The sequence below is a fragment of the Pezoporus occidentalis genome, unplaced genomic scaffold, assembly GCF_034315485.1.
Source record: "Pezoporus occidentalis ecotype Australia unplaced genomic scaffold, CSIRO_AGI_Poc_V1 ctg3, whole genome shotgun sequence".
NCBI lineage: Eukaryota > Metazoa > Chordata > Aves > Psittaciformes > Psittacidae > Pezoporus > Pezoporus occidentalis.
Window position 1 is genome coordinate 8,082,223 of NW_026914940.1, and position 18,794 is coordinate 8,101,016.

The following is an 18,794-nucleotide window of genomic DNA, read 5'->3' on the forward strand; positions in this document are numbered from 1 at the left end:
ATCCAAAACTTCATAGCACATATTTCTGTCAAAACCCTTTCTCACACATGCTAGCATTTATTTAGTCCCTTCTGTATTTATATTCAGCACTCCAGAATCTCCAAGTCTAGAGCAAAGGTAACATGAATTTGAAATGATCCTTTACTTGTAAATTACTGGAAGGTAGCTGAGGACATTCAGTTACCAAATGAAATAGACTGCAATATTAATATACCTTCTTTTTTTTAGCATTCTTTTCGCAGATGTTAAAGGTTTCACCAACCTCTCCACAACTCTGTCAGCCCAGGAGCTGGTCCGAATGCTGAATGAACTCTTTGCCAGATTTGATCGACTAGCACATGTGAGTTAAACACAGTTTATTTGCAAAAGGATATGAAATCAACTCTGTATTTGGGACCTCTGGGAAATACTCTCTAATCACTTTGAACAGAATTCATCCAGATTTTCCCCACTGGGATTTTATACAGCCATTGAGTTTGGAAGACACTTCCACATTTATTGGAAGTGTTGAGTGTCAGTAGTGAGACAAAGCTCAGTCAGTCATCAGAACTTCGTGCTTCTGCAGTGCTCAACCAAGAATTAAAGTAGAATGAAAGCAGATCACGTACAACAGTTTCTAAGGAAGTTTTATGTTTCTGGTCCTTGCTGGCAAATGAAATTTTTTAAGACTGTAGCTGTATATTGACTTTTCTTCTAAGAACTGAAGTTTGAAAGACCTATACATTTAAAGGTCAATCAGCCACTGCACTCATTGCAATTTTGCAATTGTTAGTTACCAGCAGGTTTTACAATCTTTAAGTTGGATTCCACCTAGCTAACCAATGAAATAAACACAGTAGAGAAATTAACAACACTAGGCAAATTAATTGCTAATTAATTAGCACTGATTAGAAAAAAACAAAACAACAAACAAACCACAGAAATACATGCACAACGTGCTCAGTTTTGCTAGGCTTGCATTTTCTTTTCTGTTTTATGTTTCTTTGGTCATGGTTTAATTTCTTGTGACGGTCTTTAGGTGCAACATCTAAGCTGGCGAATAAGGCTGTTAGTGTAGGGAATGAAGTGCATTTAATGTAGTTTGCCTTATATTTTATCCAACTAAATGTAGACACCTGCTATGGGTAAATAGTAATTACATTATGAATATAATTGATTATGCTCTTTATTTAATAAAGGGAGCCTAAAATGACTTGCTTTCATGCACACATCTACATCCCTCACTGATTTTTATACACTTCTGGTTCAGGGGCATGGGGTGCACAGACGTCACTAAGACCCTTGGCATCATTTCAGCTTGCAAATTAAAGTCAAAGCAAGACTTCTGTAATTATTCAAAGCTCTTTTGAGTCAGTTATTTTTATCTCAAATGGCAATGTGTTTCCTCATGTACAGAGTGATGCCATAACCCATTGCCCAGACACTGGCAAACTGGTAAATGCAATCGACAGTATTTGTTTTGCAAACAAAAAAAACAAACTCATCAGCTCTGGTCTACGATAAAAACCAAGCAGGATGAAAGAAGTTACCTCAGTGACATGGTTTAAACCTAGTCAGGCAACTCGTTCACCCACTTCCCCTCCTTCTTGCCCTCCCCCTGCTCCCGGAGGGATGGAGAGGAGACTTCAGCTACTGCTGAACCCAGGACACTCAGTCTTGTCTTTTAGAAAGCTTATAGGAGTAACGTCTGCTTCTCTATGAAATGACAAGAATAGCAGCCATAACTGAAGAAACATTTTAAACCAAATTAGTTGTATGTCACAGAATTATTTTGGGAAGAATATGTACACAGTATGACTTACTGCCTTGCTTTACATTTCAGTTTTGCCTACCATACTTCGTAGAACAGATTCCTCTTTCATGATCATTAGCCATATTTTCTAATCGATCCAGAAAATCCTCCCTTGCTTGCCACTTAGTCCTGAAGGCACTTCTCTGGTTGGTTTTAATATTTTATAGGAACTGAAAATTTTGTTGCTTTAAACGCCCAAAGATTTCCCCCTTCTCTGTGGTTTGCCATACATCTCCTACGTAAGCCTTCTAGAAATCTTTCTATTGCAGTCCTATGAGTCTATTATGAGTCCTAAATTCTTAAATCTTCAGGGGGAACACTGAATCTGCCCACATAGGAGTAGGGATCTCAAATACGTAGGTGACTATTTTAAAGAAACAGTAATATATATGCCAGTTTATCTAACATAGCCAAGAATTTCTTACTCAGAAATTTGCAGACTTTGAGATTAAAGAACTCTGTCTGAAAAACTTGATCATCAGGACAGACACCTCTCAAGTGAATGTCCCAGTTACTAAATGCAAGACTTGATGCTCATTTTCTTTCCTAGTCTGAATTTGCTTTTCTCTTCATTAATTAGACTTATCCAGTTGTCTAGATCAGTCCTCTGAAAGGCAGAAAACATGCTAAGAGTCACTGCAGGAACTGAAGAATTTGGCTACAGATTAGGGTGATCTAACCATGACTAATTACAATTTATTTAAAAGAAAGGTTCTTTGACTGTGTTCCTTTTTTATGGCTTCTGAGATTTGGATGTCATGCTACTTGCCTGATGTCCTGACGATAATGATGCCAACCCAGGGAGATTAATTCCCCTTCTTGCACTTTCTAGGAAAACAAGACTCCTCACTCAGAGTTCTGGACTCATACAGAGGGGACAGCTGCCTAAAATGAAAGGGCCTAAATCTTGTACTGAACTTAACATTTGCCTTTGGAAAATTTTGGAAGTGAGCACTGACTGGGCCATGACCCGAATTTTGAGGACTTGTGATTTACATGGACATGTCAGCCTACACAACTGGCAGTTTATGAAGCTTTAACACCTGGCAAAGTTTTATCTTTTGAAAAAATGCCCAGTCTTTGTCAGAAGGTCACAGAAGATGGAGAAATACTTGTGTGTTTTGGGAGTTTATTCTAGTGCCTTAATACTCTCACTGTTAATTTAGTATAGCTTGTTTGTCATTTTAATTTTTCTTGTCTGACTTTGAATTACATCCATTTATTTTTGCTATGACCTATTTTTCCTAGAAATAAGAACCATCTTGTAGCCACTGATTTTCTCCGGGACAACACTGGTGTGCTTCGATAAAGACACTTTTCAGGTTTCTTTTTAGATAAAAAAAAAAAGAGACCAAGTTCACTGCAAATGTTATTAGAATGGTTTCATGCTTGCCTGTAAATCCTTGACAGGCCTTTTGGAAAGGGGTCCTTTCAAGACCTCCCTAGAAGGATCTTCTACTAAGGAGGATTACGCTTTTGCATCTAGATTTCTGATCTATCACATAACTGCTTTTGATTCAGCTTAACCAGAATTAGAATCATAGAATCATAGAATCCATCGAGTTGGAAAAGACCTTTAAGATCATCAAGTCCAACCATTGCCCGAGTAGTGCCAAGACCACCAATAAACCATGTCACTGAAGGCCTCATCTGCATGGTTTTTGGACACTTACAGGGACAGTGATTCTACCACTTCCCTGGGAAACCTGTTCCAGTACCTGGAACAGTGAAGACATTTCTCCTAATATCCAGTCTAAACCTCCCCTGGCACAACTTGAGGCCATCTCCTCTTGTCCCTTCATTCATTACTTGGGAGAAAACACCAGCCACCTCCTTGCTCCATCCACCTTTCAGGTAGTTGTAGAGAGGGATAAGGTCCCCCTGAGCCTTCCAGACACTGTTACTCAGAATCTTGGATTTGCTAAGAATTATCAAAGCAAAGAGGTCAGTTGCAGAAAGCTTGAGGCAGTTTCTGTAGATTTTAAGGAAAAACCTCATAAATCACTTATTTGCTTATAAATAAAAGTAGTATTTTATAAACACATATAAAGGATTATTTGGTCTGCTCTATGATCTATAAATCATATTATTAAGAAGACACTTTCACAGCTTTCTAAAGAATGTAATTTATCTTATTGCTTGTTTCTTTTATTTGGCCTTCTTTTTTCTTGTGCGATGCTGAAGTGATGAGAGTTCTGGGGTTTACTTTTCATCTTCAGTCAGTTATGAAGTATTACGGCATGCGTTGATGTATGTAATTAACAACAACGAAAAAATCCATCCTATCTATACCATTGCCACAGAATACTTTGAATAAAAATTAGAATTCAAATTTCTAATATTTCTTATAAGAAATGTAATAACTACGTACAGCTACTTCTCTCTTCTAAACAAACTATGATATTTGTAGAAGTTTTATGGTTATTAAAGAGAAAAGTGACAGTTAAAAACCACGAATAACAAGCAGGCATAAAATAGAACTGAAGAAATTATTTCCCTATATTCCCTGAAAAGGAAATATATATATTCCCTGGAAAGTGAAGGCCTAAACGGGAAGGCCTAAACAGGAAGACCTAAACAGGAAGACCTAAACAGAAACTTAATTAATATTAATATTTTCCTTATGCAGAAATTTTGAGGAGAGAAGGGAAATAAGATGACATTCAATGAGATATTTAAGCCTACAAAAAGGTCCTGCTTTGATGAAAGAATAGTTATATTTGACATTTGTTTTTCCTCTTTCTTCTCTGCAGTGCTCGATGTCAGCCAATATGATTTAAATTGTCATATTTCTAAATCTATCTACACTGTGTGTAGATTCAGTTTCAGATATTAACAGGGAAGAGTAAAACCCTAAATAGAGGAGCAGACACCTGTAAGCTTTGTTGCAACAGATCTGAGATGTCCCACATAGCTGGGACCTAAAGATAAAATCAGGCAAGTTTAAACACATACATAAGGACAAACACACAGACAGCCTTAGGCTTCATTTTGGACCCATCCTTAATTTGAAGCATTGATGCTGAAACAGTAGACTTCCTCTGAAATATTAAAATCAGTGGGTTTCATATAAGAATAAAATGACTAGCCTGTAAGACAATTCATCTCTTTACAGTCTCATCAGCTCTCATACAATAAACCAGGATAATAGTCTTATTCCTCAGAGGACCTGTAGATACCGAATGGAAATTTTACCCTTTGATATAAGCCTTTTTTCTCTTTATGTCATTAGCCTGGTGTGAGCAGGAGAGTTATTTATGTGATATGGATCACAGGTTCTTTTCCTTATTAAAAAACAGATGATTTAATTTTTTTTCTAATGAAAGAAGTGATCCTTTTTTTTTCTGGAACCTAGGTTAAGTTCTCTCTTGGGAGGCTGCAGACAGCCGGCCAGAAATTCCTCCAGCAGTGTACTACGCGTGACTAGCATTTCCAAGGATGCAAACCGGCCTAGCTAACAAACTCCACTCTATAACTCTGGTACAATACCTGCACCAGCTGGTATCAAAGAAGGGAGAGGGGACGATGTTAAAGTTTCCTTTGTCTTCCCAATAAAGGCACTTCTGTTGCACTGCTTTACTGTTCCAGGCCATATTTAACCTTTGAGCGGGCAGGGATTATTTTGTGAAATCACCTTCAAGCATATAATCCATAGGACTCTGGAGACTCTCTAAGAAACACTGTCTGTTTAAACATATATGCCAGTAAATAAAGCTGTGGATTTCTTCGTGCATATTTGTTTAGGGAACTGTATTAAAAAGCAGAATTAACTGGGTTATGAGAGACCTCATAGCAGCCTTCCAGTGTCTGAAGGGGGCCTATAAGGACACTGGGGAGGGACTCTTCATTAGGGACTGTAGTGACAGGACAAGGGGTAATGGGTTAAAACTTAAACAGGGGAAGTTTAGATTGGATATGAGGAAGTTCTTTACTGTTAAGGTGGTGAGGCACTGGAATGGGTTGTCCAGAGAAGCTGTGAATGCTCCATCCCTTGTGGTGTTCAAGGCCAGGTTGGCCAGAGCCTTGGGTGACATGGTGTAGTGTGAGGTGTCTCTGTCCCTGGCAGGTGTGTGGAACTAGATGAACTTAAGTTCCTTTCCAACCTTAACTATTCTATGATTCTATGATTATATGGACATTGCATACATTTCTGGTAATGGGAGGGAAAGAATGTTTTTTTGCAGTGCTTTATTCTAGGGTGTTTTCCCTCCTCACCAGTATCAATAATTAATTGTCTGGTACTAGTAAACAATCAACATTAGTAATGTTCTTATTAACGTTATAGTATTTCAGATGCTAAAGAACCCAGTAAATCATCAAAAGACCAGAACAGTCAAATAAAATCCCACTTTTAGAAGTGATATTCTACAGGCATTTTCTGAAAAAGATTAAATAAAACTTCTGTTTTGAGATTTCTTGGTGATTTAGGAACTGACAGTTACCTAAATCCAAATTTAAAAAAATCCCACCCACTTTGTTGACTAAATTGGGATTTGAATGAAATTTAGACTTCACAGGTATATTCTTGAAAATGGTCACCTCACCCTTTATGTATTTGCAATACTAGAAATTCCTAAGGGGCAGAATGTCCATGCAGAATTACTGCTGTTCTTAGAAGGAATAATCATAGAATCATAGAATAGTTTGGGTTGGAAAGGACCTTAAGATGATCTAGTTCCAACCCCCCTGCCATAGGCAGGGACACCTCACACTAAACCATGTCACTGAAACATTAAACCATGTCACCCAATAACAATACAATAACACACCTTGAATCTTTCTATCAGGCATTTCTGTGCCTAAAAACACATCATAATTTATTAATTAACACTGGCTGATGAGGATGGTTTCTTAGCAGACACAACAGCCACAGCTGTTTTAGTTCCCACTATGGCAAAGGACAGAAGTGTTGATGGAATATATTAGAAAATTTACACAGGAATATGCCTCAGTTTCTTCTGCCCATATTTTCTGTCAGCTTGGAGAAGTCCAAACCACACCACTATAGGCTATAGCCTAAAGGATTCCTTACATAATTTGTTAAGCTATGTAAAAAGGATTTAATATAGGACTATATTTAAGTATTCCCTGATCCAGGCAGAGGAAGAAAGATTGCCATATTTTCCTTGTATGTGTAAAAAAACTGGAAATAGTCCTTGCAACCATGATCTAAACCGGATCCTCCTTTCTGGCTGCATCACCGGACTCGAGAACTTCCCTCCATCTGGCTCTGTCATGGTCCCAGCTCTGTTTTCCAAAACAACAGAGCTGCAAGAGGAAGAACTTGGATGGAATTCCCTTGCCAGCCCACCCCAAAACTGCCTGCTAATTAAGAACATTGGCCTTTACCCCATTCCTGCTGAGAAAGTCCTTTTACCTAGGTTTTTAGTCTAGGTTAGCTATACGTTTGGCAAATGTTTCAGGAACTGAGCTATTGTACACAAAGGCCAAACCCCTGCCTCCTCCCACTCTGGCCACCTTTTAAAGGGTATTTACATGTTTGATCTCTTTGTTCTGCACAGTTCAGTCTCAGTAATTCCTCATCCACAATGTTCTAAAATTTACCTTGAAATTATAAAAACTGTGACTGTGGGCTTTTCTGTGGGCTGTTTGCAAGCTTATGGGAATCCCTTCAAAAGTAGGTGGAAGTGATTAATTCCCCACAGGGAGAACTGAAAAAGTGGGTAACTTACAGAACACAATCGCTCTTCACTTTTTTTATCTCATCAGAAATTTAGCCCAAGGAAACAAGAAATATTAATGAAGTTTCTGTCTGTGCCTTTCAATAAGTTGGTGTTTCAGTAACTCATTTCTTCAGCTCCACCTTATGCCAATTTGCTTTGCTTCCCTTCCAGTCATTAAGCACGTATTTAATAAGCTTAGGAATAAATCATTCACACATATGAGGTAATTATGAAAAATCTGCCTATTTTCTTTTGTTTTGTATTAAAGTGATTTGAAAAAAGATTTCTAATCAATTGCCACAGAATTAATCTAGAATTATTATTATTGATAATTGAGTGTTTCAGTCTGCTTAATATCCCTTAGTAAGATTTCTACTGTTTTCAATTGATTTTAGCAGAATCAGCCCCTTAATCTTTCACTTGTAGCAAACGAGAAGCTGCAAATAAGGGAGAAAAAAGCCCATACTTGTGACATGTTGAGAAATTAACTGATAACTTCAGTAAATAGCATTAATGAGCAAGTATGGGGAGGGCTGGGAGGCTGATAGATACTGATGTGAATTCTGCATATCTGTTGTCATTTACATGCCCAAGGACAACTTCTGGAAATTACTTATGGGAAAGAGAAGAGGAATAGAATAAAATAGAGAGAATATCATAATAGCTTCACAACAGTGTAAGGATTTAAAACTGCAGCCTAATATCTGCAGCATCAAAGTTCCTGTATGGCCATTTTCTTATTTAAATAGCTTACTCATATTACAGTTTCTTTATACATGTTTACGTTTTCCACTAACTTTCATTTAATATCAACTTGCAACTCTTAGATACCATTGTAGTGAGGTGGGTTTAGGTAATGAGCTTGCGCTCTAGAGTGTGAGGAAAACCTTGAATGCTATTATTATCATTTTATACCACTGAAAAGTGGATAAGCCCTTGCAAAACAGTCTCCCATTTATAACTACTGCATGGCTACTCACATTAGGCATGAATGTAACCTTAATGACTAATACAATAAGCCTGACAAAGCATCTAGTCTAAACTGCAAATGTGATTAAACTACAGAGTTATCAAAAGGGATCTCAGGAGACCATGCGGTCTCCCTCTGCCAAAGGCAGATACCATTAGCCCTCTGTCCTTCCTGGCAGTTGCTGAATTATCTTTTTCTAGCTGAAACATTTCTAGTGATAACAAATCCACAGTTTACTTTTTGAATATGTGTGATGGGAATAATAAAGGAAGAATAAAAAGGGTAAGGGCAATATATTCAGACTATAATACAGTTCAGGTTCAACAGTCATAATGATTTGACTAACAGGAAAAGCAAGCAAGACAAGGAGTCATTTAAGAGTTCCTTGTAGCTTCTTGTGCCAACAGAGACACCCTGCCTGGCCCTTGATCTGCTCCAGAGGGGCATTAGTCTTATGTTATGTCTGGTAGTCCTGTGTGGGTTTCTCACATACCCAGGGGTCTTACTGGTGTACAAAAAGATGACATGTAGACAACTGAAAGGAAGCCCAGCCAACTGCTTTAGCTGTGAGCTGAAACAGTCCCTAGTCTTCACTGACTGCATTGCCTGTCTCTCCTTTGACTGTAATGGCAGCCTTGACTGCTGGCTGACATATGGACACCTATATATAGTCATGTCCATTTGAATGTCTCACTCTGTAAATGACTTCCTGAGCTTTGGCAAATAGTGTAGAGGTGACGTAGCATGACAAGAAAAAGCACACGCTCATGTGCACCTGAATGGATTTCCTGTGTCATACTCATGTTCTCACATTTGCATACATCAAAATCTCATTAGCAGGTCTTGTTATACATTATGCATTATGTGTTATGAATTATGATTCTTCTTTCTTATTTGTATAAAAACCACATCTTTTCAAAGTGGCCTGCCTTGTTCTGATTTTCAGCACATGACATGCAGCCAGGTGACAGCAGTGTCATCTTTAATGGAATAAATGCTTTAGCCAGTATAAAGGAATCATTAAGAGCCAAACAGCTGAGGGTTTTTTTCTGTTGCAGACTATGTTCTCTAACTGTGCTGAAGTAGATGCTCACTTAATAGGGGATTTCCACATTGTCAGATAGGCAGGTACTACAAGTGCAAGACTGTATGATGAATGTTCCATGTAAAATTGTAATTATTATACAATACTATGATTCTTGCTTTCCTGGAAATTGACTGGTTGTCCCTTTTTTCTTTATTATACTATGAGTTTATCAGTTGTAGTGTATTTGTATTTGGGTCTGAATGGAGTTAAAGTGCTGCCTATCACTTTACCTCTGTCAAAATGATATGACATTATGAATGCTCCTTTTACTTTGTTGATGTAAAAGCAAATGTCAATTAGAATATAAATCAATCAAATGGTACTATTAGAAAAGCCAAAGAACTTTAGAATCTGTGTTTTATAATATCCTCATCTCTTTGCATTTTTGCCTAACCAGGGTACACAGAGAGAAGATTAAGGACGCCCACTAACAGTTTGACATTGATTTATGCCACTGAGTCCTTGCTACTTGTTTATTAACATTTCACAGTTTCACTCAAAAGGTGGAAAATGTGGAAAAAACAAATCTTTGATTCTTTCAATCAAGGAGGAAATTTGTAAAGAAAATAATGTTTTGGTGGATTTTAGGGTATACAATTTCAGTCGCTACCATATGAAAAATGCCAGTGTTCACTTGTGTGGGTCTGCAGAGTGGTTGAAGGAAAGGGGACAAGGAAAGATGAGAGTTGCATATGAATGTTGATGTTTTAGAAGCATGGCTGCAGACTTGAATTTGATTGTGAATCTTGGGCAGCTAGGCATTGCAATCTGAGAGCTGGCAATGGTGTTAGCTGGAGACACAGCCAAAGCTTCAAAAGCAGTTGGGTCCTACTGGTGGTTTAAAGAGATTTCAGGGTGAATCAAGCTTACTTTGTCCCTGTGCCCAAAGCAAATTTTACCCTCACTGGCAAGCTTAAGACTTCACCTGACTTCTACAAAAGGTCTGTGTACAAGTGTGCAGGTTCCCTGCGCCACTCTGGGATATGGAAAGACTTGTCTGAGGTTGACTAGAAAGCTTCATTCATCCTAGGCAAAATCTTGAATAATAACCCAGAGTCCCATTCATTTGCCAAACATTCAATTCCTGAGGTACAGCCAGTGCTCCTGTATCATCCTTAAAGTTGTCTCTTCCCCAGTGGTTTTAGTGTATTCCCACTCTTGATTAGTGCAGGCTCCACCACATGTTGCCATAGAGAAAGACAACAGAAATGCTGAAATAAAAACCATAGGCTAAATTTTGCTAACATCTAACCAGTTTTATTGATCATTATCCTACTCCCCAGCAATGACTGGTCTTCATTTTAACGTTCTGTCATCGGAGCCTTTACTGATTGGCTGCTAATACTATACTTACTATTTCCATGGTTCTCCATCATAAAAACATTTCCCTGACTCAATTAGTAATGCTGTCTGCCCCTAGACGCCTGCAGCTCTGCCCTCAAATTTTTATGGTCTCTGTTGTTGTTCATTGATTCTTTCCTGTGAGTGCCAAGCCAGAAGAATACATTGAACAAGTTTATAGCTAGTCTTGGTCCTACTTGTTTTATTTGTCTAGGAGCTGCAAAACTTTAGCAAGTGAGGTATTTATTCTTGTTAGAAAAGGATCTTCTAAAATAATAATCCAATCACACAGTTATATGTTGTTTCAGTATTTAATAAGGATGTTGTTAATATGTATTTAAGAAATGAAATTCAGTATTTGCCTCTAGGGCAAATGATGTCTTTAGGTGGATTCCAAATAAACACCATTTCTCCACAAGTCTAATGCATGCCAGCTTCTCTGACATCTTTGACAATCAGATACTCGATCTGCTCCTATAACTGTTGGGAATGCCTGAGCTTGCCAGTGGAAACTTTAGGTGGGAAGGGATTATCTGTAGAAGGAAAGAGGTTTTTCATTTATTCCCAATGTTAAAAGGGGGCAGAAACAATACCCTGGAGGAATATAGTCTAAAGCGGGTTATTCATTATATCAGCAGTTGCTTCTGAATCCTTGGCCTAGCTTCCAGTCTAACACTGATGAAACCTTTCTTGCCATTAGCAAGGACATCTCTGATTGGCATAATGCAAAAAAAAAAAATATTTTTCTTTACTGCAAATGCACAAGTACTTTATGTTTAAAGTGAAATAAACCAGAACTGTGCTCACCACAGGCAGGAAACTTCAAGCAACAAGTTTTTCACTTTAATTTTTTTGTTAGTACTTTAAAAAACAAACAGCTGAAAATCTCTTCTTTCTCTTTGATACATTTACATGTAGGAGCATCATTGTCTCAGGATAAAGATCCTGGGGGACTGCTACTACTGTGTATCAGGGCTCCCAGAACCTCGCCAGGACCATGCACACTGCTGTGTTGAAATGGGGCTCAGCATGATCAAAACTATCAGGTAATGTTTTTTTTCCCTTCTTATTGCTTCTCAAAGTGTCCTGAACTTCTTATCTGAGAATGCTATTGCTATACAAATAATTCCTATGGTAGCGCAGAGACCTCAGAATTATAACTATGAAAATGGCAGGACTTTTTCGATCCATGCAGTGAACAGGTACCAAATGTAATTTATTAACATGTGTTTCTTCAGAGCATGTAACACAAGAGCTGTATGTGCATTGTGAGTGATGGGTTTCACACTGCTTAATCGTTCTCACTTTGTACTGTTGTCATTTTTAAGAGGAGCTTAAGGAGGAGGAAACTGAATTGCTTCCTATATTCTCTTTAATAAAATAAAGCAACAACATAAACGCATAAATGCTAAATAGACAGCTCTGGAAATACTTTATCTTGGAAACTAGCTCATAGAGAAACTCATAAGCACTGAGATTTTGACAGATGAGCAAATTTTACTTCTTGAATTAGGTTGGTGCTTAAATTTAAAAGTACTGGAAGTATTAATTACTATCGTTACATTGAAGTTATATACACAAATTCAAAGCCTCCTTGTAAATCAGAGGTTGTTTACAGGAAATTTCAGAAAATATCACTACTTATAAAGCCTAAATCTTAGCTATATTTTAGCTCAAGCACTTAGCACACCTTATGAATTGGACTTGAAAGTAAAAACAAAACAAAAGAAAACAAAGCAAAACAGGATTTATGCTACAATACACCACCTACAATTGGAATTTAGGCATCTAAACCATGGAAAGCAATCCAGGTACTTTTTTAAATCCCTGATTCTTGTACTGGTTTAAGGTCTTTATGCAATTCATGTAGAAGGAAGTTTTAAATTAGGCAGACCAGATTTTCTCCTGCAAATCCTCCAAGATTCCTGCTCATCCACTGACAACAGGCAGTTGGTAACATTGCATGGACCTGTACCAACACTCCTGGTGAGGCTGTACCCAAAAATCTATGATCTCAGGGTACCATTACCAAGTGTTCATTCTAATCTTATTTGTGACTGAATGGTCAGCAGGAATTGAACAAGAATGTCTTTTCACTACACAAAATGTAAAATAAGTCTGCATAGACAGATTAACTCACAAGGGACTTCTCACTGTTTTCATACAACTAATATCCACACAACTGAAGTGTCAATTTGTTGTTGAGACTACTACTAGATCTTATACACCAAGAATCTAGATCTCAGTCTTGCTGCTCCACTTCTTTGCAGATGTAGGGAACTGATCAGAACTCAACAAAACAATCCAAGATTGTTATTTTCTCTGTAATGCTTTTTGGCATCACCATGTCTTGTTGTTACAAATTTTATGCAAGAAAAGCTATTATTGTTATTACACTTTTTATGACTTATTACAAGTGTTATTACACTTTTTATTAACTTTTTCTTCTTATACTTTGCTTCCTTAACCACTGAGTACAATTGAAATGAAACTTCCGGACATGGAAGTTCCATGAAATCTGGTATTTGCTGTAAACAAAGAAAGCTTTGCCCATGAGCAAGAATGCTAACTCCGTTTGTCTCACAAAACCCAACCTCCTATAAACTTTCTTTAGCTGCAGTTGGACATAGAAATTAAAAGGACAAGCCTTTCACGAGGGGTTCATTTATTCAGCTGGTTCTCATGTCTTTCACATGCACTGTAACTCTTTCTGCACTCAATTTTATTGTATTAATGCCTGTCTGTACTGACAGCTGATAGAAAGGAGATACTAGTGGCATGTTCAGTCATCAGATGATAATGTTTCATTTTAACAGTTATCATCGCCCAGGCTAAATGGATGTCAGAGATAATGTAACCTCTTCAAATGGCCTTGTTTATAAAATCTCTGTGACTGGGAAAAGAGGAGGGGAGGGAGACTGTGTGAGGTCCAGCTCCTCAAGGCAACATGGCATAATGATGGAGATCCCACAACAATCCACAGAACAGTGGAAATTAAAACACACCTTTATACTGGTACATTCTTTGGTAAATCAAGGAGTTCTGAGTGGTTTCATCTCATGGATTATTTCCCATTAAAATACTAGATGAAAAGGTAATTATTTTGACAGACAAAATAGTCCCAGCATACAATGTAAGATAAACTCCATAAATTAGATAGCAGCTTGTCTTCATTAAAACTCTCTAATTAACTATTAATATTAACATCAAGTCATGAGTGAGAGGAAAAAAAACCAAAGGAAACTAAACAAAAAAAACCTAATCCAAAACAAAAGAGAAAAAAATAAATAAATAACTTTTAAAAAGCCAAGCAACCAAAAAAAAATAAACCCCAAAACACTACAATTATTTCAGGTAATCTCACTGACTGACCTCACAGGTTTCCTGCCTTTAACATGAACCCCTGCTTTTAAATTCATCTGTTAGATATTAAAAAATATTAAAGATTAAGTGATCCATTCTTGTTAAAGAAGTTACTTAGGCAGTGAAACAGTCAGGTATTGCTTTCATATTCCATGATTCATAAGTCATTATTTAATCATATAATAATACGATTGAGCCAGTTCTGGATTCCTTGCGCAGATTATTTCTTCTACAAGGTTCAGCCCATGATGGAATGATCCCTGATTCACAGAAGAAAGAGTAATGTTTCACAAAACCAAAACTATTGCTTGCCTTCATTTAAGCAACCTGGTCTCTCAGAAGGTGCCCCTGCCCATGGCAGGGGGGTTGGAACTAAGTCGTCATTAAGGTGGTTTTCAACCCAAACCATTCTACAATTCTATGATTCATTTATGCATAGAGGTTGAAAGGAGTGTTGCAAGATATTCACAAGTTTAGCTAGTGCTTTTCAGACAGGCAACACAGTGAATAAGTTTTACACTGGAACTTGATCACTTTGTCACCTCCACTTGTCTGTTTCAGCCACTGACTGTGAATGAAAAGACTGCATCAGGACAGTATATCTGTCCCTGGTTTTGCTGCTGGGTGGCTAAATGAATTGAACTGGGTAGAGATTAATATGTCTGTGTACATCTGAGACCTCTTTTCTTTGAATGTGCCATCAAATACAATGAAAACTATATTGGCAAGATGTCATAGGAGGCATATAGCTTTTTATAATATAGTTTTCAAATGAAAAAGCAGACTTCTGATAATATAGTTTGCAGTCCCTTGTGCTATATTAGTTTCCTGCCTTTCAGAAAAGACAGACATAAGAAACAGGAATACAACAGTGGTTTAACTCTGTCCATGTTTCTATAGTGCCTGAACTCAGAGCAAGTCAGTTATACTAATGAAAAGTCTTCTCCAGATAATAGTTTCTACTGACATTGGAATACAGCTTAATTCCAAGGTAACCTCACCCTGCAGTTAAACTGGCGTCTTGGGATAATATCTACCTTAAATTGTAAATTCAGTGCTGTGTAAAGTCCTTCTACAAAGTGTTACATCCTGTGAGTCGTATTATCTGAGCTGTATTCTTTGAACTCTTCAGTAGTTCAGAGCATCCTGTTTCCTAGGGTTTTTTTTAAATAATGGATGTAATCCTTCACAAGCATGACACAGTTCCCAAAGTCACACCAAAAAGAACATTTACTGCTCTCTCATATCAGCATCAAAAAGCATTTGAGTTCATTTCGGAAAATTCCACAATCTTGTTGAGTCTAACAAAAAAATTCTCTATATAATTGAACCTTAGGGTCATCGAACAGTTCAGTTTGGAGGGAGACATCAGGAGATCACTAGTCCAATCTTCTGCTTAGCAGGGTTAGCTAAGACCCTTATTTATTTCAACCAGAATACATAGACTTTCTTATTACATCTGCCTCAGTGATAGGAGCTGTATCTTGATGGGTAAATCAAAAAACCCTAGGGAATGTTTAGCTGTCATCAAGGAAAATTCGCGCAGACTGGCCAACTCCCTTCTGTACTCTTTCTTGCTTCCAGAACTGGGCAGTTGCATTCAAATTGCCAATGGGAAATAGTCTTTGTCACATGCAAGCTGCTGAACCTGGGAACAGGTTGTGAGAGAGCTGGTTGATCAGGAAATAAAAACGTTCAGGTTTAAGTATCTCAAAGCACAGACAGAACTTTGCACAGTTAAACTGGGCAGCACAGATGTAGCCAATGTGTCAATGTCTGAACCTTGCGAGGTATGAATTCCAGGGTATTCAGGGTTTTGGCAGCTACAGAAAAGGTTGAAAAAGAGATTTCTGACTTTTGGCTCACCTTTTATATGCAAATAGGGAAGCCTCTGATTAACAGCACAAAAATAAAATACCCATCCAAGAATGATGACCAAAAGGAAATGTCAAGATCCAATTAAAATCAATGAATTTTTTATCACTGACTTGACTGAAATGAGATGAATGGCATGAATATCATCAGTCACAATTTCTTCATCCTGGATAAGATATTAGACAGCTTGTGAGCTAAACAGGGCTGCTTTATCACCAGTGATGCAGCTTCATGTATGAGCTTTTTTGCTTGTAGACCAGTTGAAGCAAAAGCATTGTTTTTAATAAGAAATGTCACTGATAATTAAATAAATTTAAGAGACAGAAAAACTAAAATTAGTGGAACACATGAACTCATGCAAAATAAACACTTTTTTTTTCAGTATGTAGTACATGCTATTATTTATGAGAAGATTTTTCTGAATAAATGAATATTACCTGTATTGATGAAGATGATTGAGGGTTTGTTGTTTCAATTTTTTAAGTTGATTTTTTTCTTATACCAGTATATAAAGACCTCCTAAAGTATGCGGTAGTCTGACTGTTAGGGAGCTGGATTTGACCATGATGAAGTTCCTTTCTATACATAAATCCAAAATCTATTTCACCCGACATTATTCCAAATTTCAAAGAAAAATAATACTCCCATGACTTTTTACGTACCAATCACATCATTTTTAAACTACAACCATTTATTCTTGATTTAATTTAAAACCTTACAATAAAAACTCAATGAAAACTAATGTCTCCACAAACAGGTTCTCAACAGCTTTGTTCTCAGTCTTGCATTGCAAATAATAAAGCAATGGGAGCAAGGCTAGTACACCATTGTGCTTTGATTCATGCTCTGGACAGGGCCTGTTTAAATATATCTCAGACTGCCTGTGGTTCTATTCAATCAGGTCCCCTCATGCAATCAGTTTCCTACCTATCAGCATAAGAGCACATTGCTGTGAAGGGCAAGTAAGAGAAGGATGTGAAGATAGGACCCTGCAGGTTCACCAGCAGCACAGCACAGAAAAAGAGAACAGCCTTCAGTCAAACGATGCAGGCGGGTAGCCAAATCCACACTGACTGCAGATGAAGAGCTGAGGTCAAATATCACCTGGGCAGCACATAGGAAGAAGTTTCTGGGAGGCTGTGAAAGACAACAGGTCAGGCAAGGGGATTAGGACCTTGAGTCGAATCTGCAGTGTCGTGCAGGAAGCAGTGTAAACAGCACACCTATGGGTGGTTTTGGACCAATACAGAAGTCCTATGTGGCTAATTGAGGATGCCAAAGCCTTTTCAGGACATCATCACATTTTTATGACAGAGAAAAAGTTAAAATCCAGCAATCCTTGGTGAGCACTCTTAATCACTGACATGCCTGGGGCATTGATTGCTTCTGTGGGAAGCCTGTTTTAGTGTTTGACCACCCTCCCAGTGAAGAAATGCTTCCTAATGCCAAGTCTGAACCCCCGCAATGAACCTTTGAAATCTCCAGCCAGTGCTCTCCCAGTTTATACTTGTGCCCATTGTTACTTCATCTGGCATTTGGACTTAAGTTCAAAGCCAACGATGATTGCTAAATGCTAGTATTAGTTCATTATTAAATACTAATCTTTATTAGTACTTATTAATTAAATATTATAGTGCTTAAAAGTCTAAATTGGCCTAATGAGTGTGTGTATATAAATGGAGAGAAATAATACATAAATATATTCTATGTGTGCATTTTTCAATGAAAAGCTTTTTGCCCAATTATTCCTCTGTATCCAATTAGCTTTTACTTCAAGATAAAGAAATCAGACATAAAATGAGAAATAATTATCTTAGTCTGAACAAAGAAAAAAAACAGATTAGGGAAACAATCCTGTGGGGAGTTGTGTGATAATTCCTCTGACAGTTACTATAGGATCATAGAATCAACCAGGTTGGAAAAGACCTTTAAGATCATCGAGTCCAGCTGTTTCTCCAGGACTGTCAAGACCACCACTAAACTATATGAGTATGGGTTTCATCTGCATGGTATTTGAACACTTCCAGGGACAGTGACTCTACCACTGTGCTGGGCAGCCTGTTCCAATGCCTGACCACACTTTCAGTGAAGAACTTTTCCCTATTACCCAGTCTAAACCTCCTATGGTGCAAATTGAGACCATTTCCTCTTGTCCTGTCACTGGTTACTTGGAAGAAGAAACTGACCCCTACCTCAGAACCTCCTTTCAGGCAGTTGGAGAGAGTAATAAGGTTCCCCCTGAGCCTTCTCTTCTCCAGCTAAACAACCCCAGGTCCCTCAGCTGTTCCTCATCAGACTCATGCTCCAGGCCCTTCACCATCTTTGTTGCCCTTTTCTGTACCTGCTCCAGCACCTCTCAATGTTTTTCTTGTAGTAAGGGGCCCAGAACTGAGTAAGTGTTAGTTTAGATATTTTTGTAGCATATGTATAAAATCCTCAAACCGCATTACAAATTACAGTATTCTCACTTCTCTCAGCTGTTCTCACAACATTTAAGGCACTAATTCAATGTGGAAGAGTTGTTTCCACATCCCGTCTTCCAGAGACAGGTGGTTGGTTGATGTTATTCCAAGACCTCTTGCTTGCAAAACCATACAGAAATTTGTAAATGAAAACTATAAAGTCAGTTTATAATAATCGATAGGTTAGCAGATAAATCCCTTCTCAAAGCTTTGTTATTAT

At 37.8% G+C, this 18,794-nt stretch overlaps 1 protein-coding gene across 2 annotated transcripts in view; it reads left to right on the top strand.

The window, feature by feature from the left end:
* The window catches only part of ADCY8 (adenylate cyclase 8), a 119,412-nt gene that overhangs the window by 51,049 nt on the left and 49,569 nt on the right, over positions 1-18,794 (top strand). For both annotated transcript variants that reach the window (XM_062627015.1, XM_062627014.1), the window contains exons 4-5: positions 229-340; positions 11,793-11,920. In XM_062627015.1, the coding sequence (XP_062482999.1) occupies positions 229-340; positions 11,793-11,920 (240 nt within the window). The remainder of the gene's footprint in view (positions 1-228; positions 341-11,792; positions 11,921-18,794) is intronic.